Genomic DNA, 13,097 nt, shown 5'->3' on the forward strand with positions numbered 1-13,097 from the left:
CGGGAATCATTGCAATAAAGGTATTATAATAGGAGTGTGTGCATTAACAGATTAACTTATTTCCCCTTCTCTTCAAATTTGAAGACCTTTCATGAGAAAATTGAAATAGATATTTGATGCAGTCTATTGCTCTAAATCTTGAATTAAGTCTTGGTGGTCCGTGGCCACAAAAGGTATTTAAAGGGGGTCTATGGTGAAGGGAAGGTTGAGAACCCCTGGTGTAAACCATTTACCGTAACATACTGGAAATGGCAGATACGGAACAAAAAGGAGTTGTAAGTGTTCTCTGTCAGCTACAGAAGCAGCATGCTGTCTGCTAGAGTACCTCAGGCTGGACGCTGTGGCTGCTTATTGTCTTCCTATTTATTCCTACTCCTGATGCTCTTAAATTAATGGTAGAAACATAGACTGAATGTTAATGGAAGTTGAGGCCAGGGTTCATGATGTGTTGTTAAGTAAAAGCTGGCAATCTCCCAGAAGCTCTCCTGGGAGCTATTTTACTGGTGCATATTAGTGAAAGGGACAGCTGGATTGAGAAGGCTGTTGTAACAGGGATGCCATTAAGAACTTAGTTGGGCAAAAGTTGATTTTCACCTAAAAATGAAATATCATAGTAAAGCCGGGGTTTGTCAAGGTTTAATGAGCGATTTTGGGGATTGCAGTGTTGCCTGTGATATAATTAAATAATAAGGTCCTAGTATGGTAGCTCTCTCTGGATCAGGTTAGGATCAACAAGTGTTACTGGAAAGCTGACGGTGATGTGTTTCAGCAACAGATAATTTTATCTTCCTGATTTTATTTTTTAAGCCACCCTCTGCTTAGGACACTTCTGTTTTTTGTAAATTCTAATCCTGAGCCAAAGCAACAAGTGAGTATCATTTTTGTAGCAGGTTTCTTTTGAAATCATGAATGCTTTCACTCCACCAGTGCCTCTGGATAGGCTTTATTGATATCAGCCCTGCCTCCCTTTATTCCCTTTCTATATTGCTCTGTGCTCTCTGTGGGTGTTTTATTAACCTGCATCCTGCAAAAATTCAATAAAAATATACAATTTTTTCCTTTCTTTCCTCCTTTTCTTTTTTTTTCATACTGGCTTTCAGAGACAGAGCTCTGGGGAAGGTTCCTTTGGTTAGTTACGAGGAACAGATGGGAATCAAGAAAAGGTACTTTCTGTTCCTGTACCCACCTAAATTGGAGGTAATTAAGTTACAGTGATGCATCATTTACATTAGCAGTTTCTTTGGTGAGATCAAGGCTATTAAGGGTACATGTGAGAAGTAGTAGGATTCAAGTCTGTGGTGCTTTGAGAAATAATTAGAACTGTGTTTTTCCAAAATGCATTTGCAGGCAGCCTGGCACCGAGGTCTGTAGTGGGACAGTTGAGTCTTGCACAGTTACTGTGCTTTTTATCTCTGCAGCTCTCCCCAAGTTTTGAGCAATCCTTCCAGACGCTCTGAGACAGGTGAACTTCTTCCTTTATAAAGGAAGGGAGTGAAATGGAGCGTGTAGCTCCTGGTGGTAGGAAGGATACAGAGAAGCAAGATGGGAATTTGAGATTTCATGACTTAAATGTCACGGCTTATTACTGTCACTGTCATTCAGCGTTCATCTCTGAGCTGCTGGGCAGGTTCAGCAGCACGGGAGCGCTGATGCTTCAGCAGGGTCTCAGCCAAGTGCTCAAACAAGCCAAGATCTCTGGTTTAAAGACAAAACACCCCCATAAAAGGGTTCCTTAGCCCACCATGCCTGTTCTTGCAGGTTTTCCTCTTGCCTCACTCCTCCTGCAGCCTGAGGGGTCTCTACCACAGTTTCAGCTCAGCAGCTGCTCCCAGGGTGCTGCCTGGTTTCAGCTCGGGCTGGGCCATCACCCACAATCCAGTGGTAGGGTCACAGGCACAGAGCAGCAAGCTGTCTGCTCGGCCCCCTCGCTTTTGCCTGCTCTGGGTGTTGGCAAGGGATGCTGTAATCGGCACCAAGCCAAATTCAGATCGTCTTCCTTCCTCTTCTTTCAACAAAGTCATCTTGAAGCCCCCCAGGCTTCCATCTGCCTCTAACAACTCTTGGGTGGGAAAGTTTCCTGCCCAGTTTCTTCCTCTTATTTCCTCGGTTGTATTTTCTCAGAGCTTTATTCATGCTGTGCTTTCTCTTTGGAACAGCCCAGATGGAACCATGGTTTACTTCAGCGTTATGTGTGCTTGTGCTTCTTTTCATGTTTACTTCCATGAAACACCAGACTCATTTCTTCTTTTATGCTTCCTCTTTGGAAGAACTGGTGTTTCTTTTCTCTTCTGTCCCATGGGAAGGTTGATTGCCTTTCTGTTGTGCTAGTGGGTTATGCAGCTCAGGGAGGTGGCTTTGGAGACAAGAGCATGAAGCAAGATTGTTACAAAATAGGGAAGGTTAGCCCAGGAGGGCTGCATGTTTTCAAATTTGAGGTGCTTCGTTTGGGGTTGCTTGCAGCTCTGTCTTAACAATGTTCAGTTGTAAGCTTTTCGAGGCAGGAACTGTTTGCTGCTCTGTACATGGAAGAATGGACCCCCTCTTCCTTCTGCACTATTTGGGCACTACAGCAATATAAGCATTTCTGCTGTCAAGGTCCAGCATTACACAGCTATTACCCTGTAAAGGCAAAAAGGATAGTGAGAGAGAGACCCTTCTCGAGAGAAAGTTGTCCCAGACGTGACCTGTCCGAGGCACCCGTGCCCTGTCCGAGGCACCCATTACTGAAATGGATGTCTTCCTCCCAGAAACACAAAGTGCTGTCGTTGAGCTACTGCATTGATTCATAATACATCTTCATTCAGTAATTTCCATTAGGATTTATACTTTTAAAAATTATATTTAGGAAAAAATCTATTTTTATGTCTGTCCTTAGCCTTCATGGAGCTTTATTCAACTATTATAGGAATAGAAGAAAGTTAATTTACAATGTCTTCATATAAATTAATCTCCTGTTTTCTCCCTATATTGTAAGTTATCACCTCGTTTATTATATGCAGCGCAGGGGTGAGCAGTTTTAAAAAGGCCTCAGACAGTTATGAAATGAATGGTGTGAGATGTCAGAGACATTTATTAAAAACAGAAAATTATAAAAAAACAGAGGATGTAGATGTATATTGTCTCAGTCACTTGCCACCTGCAGGCACCTTCTATACCACAATTTATCCTCCCACTCAGTGAGTTCTGCATGATAATTTCATTGATATTGTTGTGCTCTGTGCTTAATATAAGTCTTTTTGAAATATTAGACTTACAAGACTCAACAGCTCATTAGTTGTGTCTATCAAGAGTTTATTGCATGAGACACCCCTTAAGAACCCCCGAACTATTTTGCCAGCACAGCTAAACTTAGTACCATTTTCACTTTTGTGTGGTGGTAAATTATTCAGCTCACAAATGCTAAAACTTGAAATGTTTATGGAAAAAGCTTGTCTTAGTAATTACACTTATTCCACTTTATCGTGAGCTTCCTGCAACATTTGTCTTAAGGTCCTGGTGTTTCCTGCTGTTGGATATTTATCATACATTTGTGCTGCTGGCAGGTTGATAGGTACAGTGGGAGCTTCATACAAGATTCATGGCAGCTTCATACTTTTTTGAGGAAGAAAATTAGGATGCAGAAAGTATGTATATGTGTGTATGGGGATATATATTAAAAAACCTACTCTGTGACTGTGTAATACAGATGTTCACATATATAATAAGGAATACAAAGGTTTTGAAGACATACACAATAAAAATTTTCCCAAAGATAATTGAAGGTTAGAAGGTTTAATTAAAGAAATCCAGCAATAATTGTAGCATCTGTGGATATGAAAATTTAAGGAGAACATGCACCTCACTCTGTCTTCAGGTTTAAAAGCTGCAGGCGTTATAGGATAGTTTATATTTAGGAGCATGATTTAAAGCCTTTCTTTGTATCTGCTACATTTTAGCAGTGAGACAGTATCGCTGACAAAATCAGTTTTGGAGATCACCTTTGCTTTTACAGCCCCATGGCTGGGCATTTCTGTAGGTACAGAAAGGAGTCATTGGTGCGTCTGATGTTGCTACTAGCAGTGGCTCAAAGGTTATCTGAATCCAAACCCTTTTTGTTCCATCTTCCTGTATTTGTGTTTGTTCCAACAACTGCCGGTTAAGATATCCCTTATCAGAGATTGTTCTTGGGAAAAATTTCTTTCAGCTTCTTTCAGTTTTACAAAGAACTGTCTTTGGCTGTTTATGACTCTCACATGTCTTGCACACTCTTGTTCTGTACTGAGCTTGCAGACTGTATGGTGCTTAGACCTGTTTGGGTCTCAGCAAGCTCTTCAGGATCTTGCTCTTGGTATTTGGTCTCATTTTTCAAGCAAATTGGAATTTTCTGCAAGCATGAGTGTCTCATGTTAAGCAGAGTGATGATAGAGAATAATAAAATGAAAAGCCCTTTTCCCTCAGGGTAGGAAATCCTGAAATCTTTGTTCAAAACGGCACTGTGAACTCTAACTACAGGCTCTCCTTCTCCATCTCTTTGATTTTGGTATGCCATCGTTTTAGAGCAAGACAGTGTAATTTCAGCAACTTTTCCCCCTAATATAATGATTCAACAACCTGATTGCTTTCTCTGCAATGGGAAGGCCCCTTGAAAGATGCCACTGATTTTCATCAAGGCTTTCAGGGATTTTTATACCTTTACTCCTGCAGCCCCATGGTAAATCACTCAGCAAGAGATACGTCATTCAAATCATTCTTTTCTGCCTTATATCTAAATGCAGTCTTTAGGTTTCATCCTACGAGGTTCACTTTATTTCTTCTTCCTAGGAGGGAACTGGAGGTGAGAGGAGAGGGTGAAGGGAGGCTGATTTTTCAACCAGTCTGGATCTGCAGTACGTGCCTTGTCTTCTGTCATAACTCACGTGGCATAAGCACCTTCTCCAGTGCCTTCATAGACTTGCTGATACAGTTGCTTTTAAATGGCAAAAAGTGATGGTGAGGTCTTGGTTTATGGCATCAAGTAACAGTTTCAATTTTTTTTGTCCCAGACAAGAGAGAAGCCCCAGACTGAGATTTTTGAAGGATGTTAAAATGCATTCAGTTCCGTTGTGAATTTCACTGATAGTTGGTTGTTTTAAACGATTTTTTCCTGTTTGAAAATTCAGCCTCCTATTGAAGTTCATTGCTTTGTAGCTGAGCAAGGGCACCACTTCCTTGCTCTTTCTCAGTGTGAAAAAAGGAACCAGTTTTGTTTACTGGTGGTGACATTTCTTTTCAGTGTTTCTTGAGATTTGGCTCATGATGGAGCAGTTCAAATATGACAGAGACTCAGAGGCAGAGATTCACATCTTTAGTGTTGCTCAGTTAAATGCTGAGATGGTTGGGCAGGTCATAGCTGCCAGTCCGTGCAAACTAAAGCATCCCTATTTATCCAGAGCCTGTAAAACTTGCAGAGGTTCTTACCTGCTGTGGTCATTTAAGTTAAGCTACCCAGCCAGAGCTGTGCAAGCAAAGGTTGGGAGGTTTTTGTGTGAAGGGAAATGCTATTTCATTCCATGCATCCTTAATAACTGGTTGGATTTTGCCATAAGAGAAGCCTGGAATTTTCCCTTTTATACCCACTTGCGCTGAACGACACAATACTGTCACATTTCTGAAACAGCAAGACACTTCGGGAAATTCCATGTCAGAGGGTGTCCCCATTGACTTTCAAGTGAGATCTGGCTTTTAAGAACTTGAATCCTTTCTGATTTTGTTGCTTGTGCTTTAAGCAGGAAGGCGACCTGTGGTAGATGCTAGAGGCAACCAGCTTGGTTGGCATCACTAACATACTTGACCAAATACCACTGTCAACCAAGAAGATACCAAACCACTGCTTTTCAGGTCTTTTGCCCTATTTTGGATGAGCTGGTCCCACATCCTTCCAACCCAGCAGGAAAAGAGCTTTTGCTACTTTACATGAAGCTTGGGCATGCTGTCTCTAGTGTAGGTCATGTCTTCATATGAGGGTAGCTTCTTCTGGCGTTAAAAAACTGACCATGCAAGTGAGCAGCAAGAGCCGTCCATGTGTGGGGCAAGTGAGGACAAAGTAGGGCTAGAAAAAGGTGAGGGATATAAGCCTTTCTGCAGTGTCCTTTTTCTTACAACTCTGTAAATATCTGCCTTGGACATAATCATGGGCGAATGATCTTCCATATTAAGATGATGGGATAGGATGTCCCCGTGAAGTGACCAAGCTAATTTGCTTTAATTGCAGAAGTGAGGGGTTTTGGTTGCTTTGCAATCATTACTACCATTTTCATTCGAATATTAAGAGGCATCAGATATAGACAAAAATTTGTCTAAGATCATTTTGTTAAAAAAACCAACAATAAGAACAAATAATAAAAACCCTCCAAAATTAAAACCCCTAAACTAGCTTTTTCCATGCCAGGCCTGGGATTTAAAGTCAGATTTTTGTGAAAATGTTAAAAACAAGTGAAATTTAAAAAAACCCCAAGTGTTGGTATTTCTACCTCTTTCCCAACTTGTAAGTGAATGATCAAGATCACATTACTCAAAAATTGCTAATGTCTGTTAGACTATATGTGGATGTTGTGTAAAGGCATGTGTGTTACACACCAGACTGTACCAGATTAGCTGATACATTATTTGAAAAATGATTTAAAATCAAGGAGATGCCAGTGTTTTTAATAAGAGAGGTTTTAAACAGAAGATTGTGGAAGAAAAATAAATACATTTGAAAATTTTTTTAAGTGGAAGTTTTTATATAAGCTTTAATTAGATTTTGGCAGAATACATTATTTTAATGGTTTTTCATTAATGAAGACTGCTCATTGTTTTGATTGTACAGTAAAAGAAGAAAAAAAGTAATCTTGGATTCTATTTAAAGAGCAGCCTGTGTATTAAAAAACTATGAAAGATACTGCAGTCATTGACAGGAATATTTTGCATGAGAAAAGAATGCAGAATCCATCTAGGAAGCATCAAGTAATTTCAGATGAGGATGAGTGATAACATCTCTGGCGTTATGTGTTGTTTGAAACATCGCGTTTAAGAAGCCATGGTGTTGCTGAGGTTCCTGACCCCAGCTCTGCTTTCACTCCCTGGAAGCCAGCGGCCCTTTTGCCTCTGATTTCAGCAGAGATGAGGTCAGGTCCCCAGAGACTGGCTGCAATCCAAAATGAACTCACGGGGTCGCCAGCCCTGGGAGATCGATGGGCTCTGCAGCTCCCTGAGATGCAAGTGGATGCGGGGCAGGATTTCCATGGGGCTGCGGTGGAGAGGGGCTCTGTCCTTTGTTCCAGCCCAAGCTGGGGGACACAGCAAGTGTCTGTGTACCTCTGTGTGGTGGGACTGGGTGTGAAAACACTCTTCAGGAGCTGGGAGGGGGTGGGCATCTCTCTGTAATGCTCAGGGGATCACTGTGGCCAACTTCCCTTTCCTCACTGCTTTCCTTAGCACCCAGCCCCATCCCATCACTCAGGCGTTCTCCAGTCACCATCTCATCTTGCTGTCATGCATTTGGTTGACCTGGGGGGTGAATATAGCCTTCCTTCCCCAGTGTGTGCACTTAGTCGTTGGACCCAAGCCCATGATTTCCTGGAGGTAGGGCACTGACTTCAGTATCTGAAGATGCCAAATGTTATCAGTCCATTCTGTTTCTGGGCTGCTCTTGCATCAAATACTCCACTGGTGGGACTGTCTGATGTTTACCTTTGCTTGCAGGTTGTCCCACCATCTTAGTGGAAAAGTGTATTTATTAACACAGGCGAGGGCTCTTAACTTGTTTGCGTTATTTGTCAGCCCTTAAAAGTCCAATTCAAATTCATTCCAAATTTTATTTGATTAAAGCCATGATGCTTACTGTTGGAAAAATGAAATACAAATAGCCGTAAGTTACTCTTTCAGATGGGTGAACGTCACACACAGAATGAAGGAATTTTTTTTTACTAGGTTTAAGTGAAACAGAGTCTTTATTTAGTGTCATGTTTTTATTTAAAAGCATTTATTTAAAGTTCTAAAAAACAAAGAATTCAATAAAGCAAGACAGGTGTAACTGCAAATGATTAATGATATAATTCTCAGTACTTTATAAAGTGTCTAACGCTGAAGAGATTTATACAGTGCAGAATGGCAATTGTGCTTTGATGGAAGGAATAGGTAATCAATACCTGCAAGCTTAGAAAAAGTGTTCTATTTCCTCCTCTAATGATATAGGGTTTTTTGCAAGGCAAGGATGTCTGGAGCATGAGACACTTGGAAGAAGAATTAATTTGAAATCTGTAGTGGAAGATCAGTTTCAATTAAAACTGCACTTGAATCTCCATGGAAAAAAGCAGGCAGTTAGGCCTTAAACCTTCTGATGGCTACCAGTGAATAAATGAATCCCACTGCACTATTCTTGATTACATTTTATAGGTTGTTGAGCTTATTTTCTCTGGGTAGGGGATATAATTTATTTACTTTGGTGTCAAACTCAAAAATGATTTTTTTCTTCTCACCCCTATAGCCCGCCTTCGCCTTTTCATGCTAATTGTTAAAATCTGGGATGGCCCCAGTCCTGTGCTGCTGGGAATGGAGATGTTGGGGTCGTGGCCTCTATTTCTGTCTAGAATGGCTGCCATAATGGTGTAGGTCATATTGCATGTAATAATTTGCATATCAAAAAGTTCTGAAAGAAATTAATGAAAAACGTAGCCGTTTATAAAATCATGTGCTGATTTTAACTAGCAGGTCTTGAACCTCTAAATCAGAGCTTAGCCTTATGACTGTAATTTGGGATGTCAGGACTTGGAGTCACAGCACCAGCACTAAGTTGGGGTTTTGAATTGCTGAAAGAGTTTCACTGCATTAGATTTTTCTTTAATAATTCAGCACCAGTACGGAAACATTTTATGCATGAAAACTAATACTATGATATGAAGAGAGCAGATACTGCTGGAGTTTTTTTGTAACTTAGGGTTTAGAAGCAAGTGAAGCTACTGTATCTATAGAAGGAGATGTATTGCTCTTAAATTAATCCAAACAAGTTAAATTAATTTTAAAAAAACCAGACTTAATTAATGTTTCCTAAGATGATACAAAGCTATACAAGCCTTTAAAGGTCTGTGAAAAGCTACATTTCAGTGAGAGTCAGTCCAGGTACTGAAGTCACTTGAGGTTTTAGTTCAACATAGTGGTTTGTTTGTTTGTTTACCCTTATAGTTTATTTTATTCATTTTGACAAGACAGTTTTCACTGCAGATTGGTTGAGAGCTGGCTATTCTTTTTTTTTTTTAAAAAAAAAAAAAGGTCATTGTGACAAGATGCATGGAAGGAACTCTACAGTCCCTGTTAAAATAAATCTGCCTACTCTTAAAAAAAAAAAAGTCCCCATTGACACCAAAATACTTAAAAAAGAAAAATTTGAGTGCACAGCTCCTTTTGAATGCACAGCTGAAACCACTGCGATAGCCTCTGTGAGCAGAGTGCGTTTGAAAACCTCACCCCATGTTTATAACAAAGCCAAAAAACGAGAGCTGGCAGGTTTGATGATTATGTGTAGTACTAAACATTTTAAAGCAAATTCCCAAATTTCATGGAGTAAATGCAAGGTTATATGAAAAGTAAATCTGAATTGCCAGTTAATTCACTGCAAACCAATTAGTAAGAGCATCCTGATTCAGTAAAAATATCTGTGGTTGAGCAGAACACGTTTGGTTTTCCCCAGGTAGGGTTTTTAATAATTCTGTTCTCCTTGGTTGTGGTACATTGGGAAATTAACTGGAAGTGGCTTTTGCTGACAATACAAGTTGAACCGTGAGATAAACGAAACTGATTTTTAACCTGGGCAGATGTAAACGATTTTTAAAGGACATTGCAGTTTTGCCTAATTGTAATTGAAAGTAAAACACTTTCTTCTTGTTTTGGTTACCATACAGCATTTGTGTGTGATGAGTATAGCACAGAATCTTGCTATTGATTAAGTGTCCTACATTAGCCCACGGGAAGATAGGAAGAATGCATTTTGCAACTAGACAGATTAAAACCCAGGGGCCAAAGAAACTGGCCTTCACAACTGCTGGGTTTGGATGGCACTAATTGAATTTACATATGCTTCTCAGATGCAAGGTAATAAATGCGTATTGGTGCATCATTTACTGCTGTCTGCCTATCGAACAGACATGCTGACTGTGTAGTTCAGAGGTACGATACAGGTGTGACATCAGGGGTCTCGGGAGAGCAGAGTTCAACTCTGGGTTGTAACTTGGTTTTGGTAGATGAGCTTGGGCAAATTGCTTCCCTTCTCAGGCTATCAATTTCCCTGTCTTTACATGACAATATTGTTGCTGATCCCTGCTGTAAAGCACTTCAAGAACTGTGAGCGAAAAGTGCTTTACAAGAACTCTGTGCTGTTATTTCAGGAGCTTAAACCACTGTTTGCACTCATAGGAAGATAATCTCTTAGTCTCCGTTAATACAATTTAAGAGTTGGAGAGGGAGGTCAAGAAAAATTTGAAATTCACTGGAGATCCTTCTGCATGTGCTGCTGAAGGTCCCTGGTGTTATAGTGCATCTAGAACTGGTATATGGTGGGGATGACAAGGTCTTTGCCTGAAACCTTTTATTTTTACATATTATTTTTATTGACTGTTTGTACTGGAGAACCTTGCAGAATGGGCAGGGTGAGTTAGGGCTGTGGCAGACAACCTCTGGCAGATTTACTGGTGGTTTGCGATACTACCTCTTGCGGCTCCATTGCCACACCATAAGACACTGCTGCTTCTCTTCTCCCAGCAGCGCTGATGCAATCCTGTCATGAAATTTAGTTAAACAGTTTGGGGGTTGCGGATCTGTTCATACACCAAAAAGTAATCTGGAGCTGATGAAAGCTCCAGAACAGGGGCAGGATGCACCACTCCTCCTGTGCCTTGTGAGTTGGGTGGACAGCTGGGATGACAATGAGTATCTTAACACTTTAAAGTATTTTTTAGTAGTTTATGCTGAGCTTATGAGGACCCTGACATGCTGGGGACAGAGGCTGCTCGTATCATTTCTCTTCGTAGCTGTAGCATGCTCTTCTCTTACTGACCTTGAAAAGTGGCTCGTGATGGGCTCAAAAAATACAGAAGCTTATATTGCTTTCCAGAACTTAAACTACTCCCTGAATTTTTTTTAAATAGAAAAAGAGAGTAGAGGGGTATGGAGGGGAGGAGAGGTGAGAGTATTTAGCTCTGTGTTTGCTTTTGGCTAGCTGTCATGTAATATGGATGGCTCTGATGTGCCCAGGTAGAGCCGCGTATTCAAGACACAGCCTGTCAGTCCTTGGAGCTTCTCATTTACTGCTAATATTTGAACTGACTTGTTTTGAGAGAGTAGTTTATATCAGGTGAGAACAGACTGTGCTAACAAGGAAAAACAGAAAACTCATGTAAGAGCAGCAGAAGAAAGTTATAGTATTTTCCTGACAGGTCATTGTCCTCCTATTCAGAGTAATTTTTTTTTTTTTTTTTTTTCGAATTTTACTAATATACATTTAGCTTAATTCTTTTTTTTTTTTTTATCTTTTCTGGCTTCAAAACCTCCAAAAGAAATGAGATCATTAATAAAGATCATATTATCTAAGCAGAGTATTGCATAAACACAAGTTAATGGGTAGCTGTTACGTTATTTGTCTCCTGTGAAAAGGTAAACTATATAGTAATATATTAAGGCTGAAGCTTTAGGAAAGTTGCTGTAACACCATGCTAATTGATAACATATGCACGAGGGGAACTTGGGAATTGCAGATAGTTTTATAGAATAGAAATTTTTTTTAAAAAAACCATTGTTCATTACTGCTAGAGGCAAAGCTGGAGTACTGCTCAGAGCTAATGGATTTCAATTTCCCCATAAGTTTACAAGTCTTAACCTCTTTCAAATGCGAGAAATGTAACTGCGATGGAGTCACCTGGGGAGCTTAAGTGCTTCATCCTCTTATTTAAGAGATACCTCGAACTGTTGAGCCACTGGAGTGTTAATTGGCACTGGTATTTTTTAACAGGTACCTATGGTCCCGAGCACTGGGTTACTTCCAGCGAGAAGTGCGGAGGGTCTCACCAGTCTCCCATAGACATCATAGACCATCAGGCCCATGTTGGAGATGAGTATCAAGAATTGCAGCTTGATGGTTTTGACAGTGAATCTTCAAACAAGACTTGGATGAAAAACACAGGAAAAACGGGTATGTTCTTTTTTGTTTGTCTCCATCGTCTGCCTGCAGTCAATTAAAAATTCAAGCCATGTTCCACCCTCCTCCTTTTTCATTGTTCTGTTGTTTGGGTTTTGCTGCTTTTTTTTTTCTTAAATATGATTTTCCAGCAGCAGCCACCTATCTCTGCCTCTGCATTCTGTGCAAAACTAGTTCTGCAGATTGATTTTAAGGGGGTTTTTTTAAGGGATTTTTTTTTTCAGGTTCTCGATATAAAATAATTCTCCTGGTAGTCAGTTGTTCCTCAGAATAAAAGGCTGTATAAGAGTTTCAAGGTGTAACCTTGAATTATCAGCTTTGGGAGGCTGTAACACCTAATCCAAAGAATGCTGAGATGCAAGGCTCAGGGGGAAGGAAAGGGGAAGTCTTAGAAATTGGAAGGTTTTAGAGAAGAAAGCAATAACTGCTCAGAGTAGTGGGGGCTTATTAATGTGTTTCTGATATGATTATAGCACTGTGTTCTTCACTGAACTGAATTCTCTTCTGCTCTGTCTGTTCTGGGTTTTAGAGAAAAGAACAGTCAGAGTACTGCTTATTTTTACCAAAACAGTTCACTGAAGGGTCAAGGTTGATTTATATGCAAAGCCGCATGCATTTGATTACTCTTTAATTCTAAAAATATAAAAAGCAGAAATTATAAGGCCACCCTCTTCATTTGACAAGGTCAAATATTTTTAGGGAATTGGATTAAACCACTAATTAATTCAATTTTATTTATTGGAAGTATGTTTTTATCTTTATTAACATTCGACATGCATCCCTATAAGTGCTTTATGTAACATGTCCCTAGCCAGAGGTCTGCTAGCAAAACCCAGGGCATGTACCTGCTCCGGGAGTTTGCAACACAGCTGTGCACGCAGCGTGACCTCAGATACACCCACTGCTTCCAGGG

At 40.2% G+C, this 13,097-nt stretch overlaps 1 protein-coding gene across 1 annotated transcript in view; it reads left to right on the forward strand.

The window, feature by feature from the left end:
* Positions 1–13,097, forward strand: part of PTPRG (protein tyrosine phosphatase receptor type G) — a 408,233-nt gene that overhangs the window by 207,316 nt on the left and 187,820 nt on the right. Inside the window, exon 3 of the mRNA XM_074879020.1 lies at positions 11,999–12,178. Within this exon, the coding sequence (XP_074735121.1) occupies positions 11,999–12,178 (180 nt within the window). The remainder of the gene's footprint in view (positions 1–11,998; positions 12,179–13,097) is intronic.

Source organism: Strix uralensis, chromosome 10, assembly GCF_047716275.1.
Source record: "Strix uralensis isolate ZFMK-TIS-50842 chromosome 10, bStrUra1, whole genome shotgun sequence".
NCBI classification, from domain to species: domain Eukaryota; kingdom Metazoa; phylum Chordata; class Aves; order Strigiformes; family Strigidae; genus Strix; species Strix uralensis.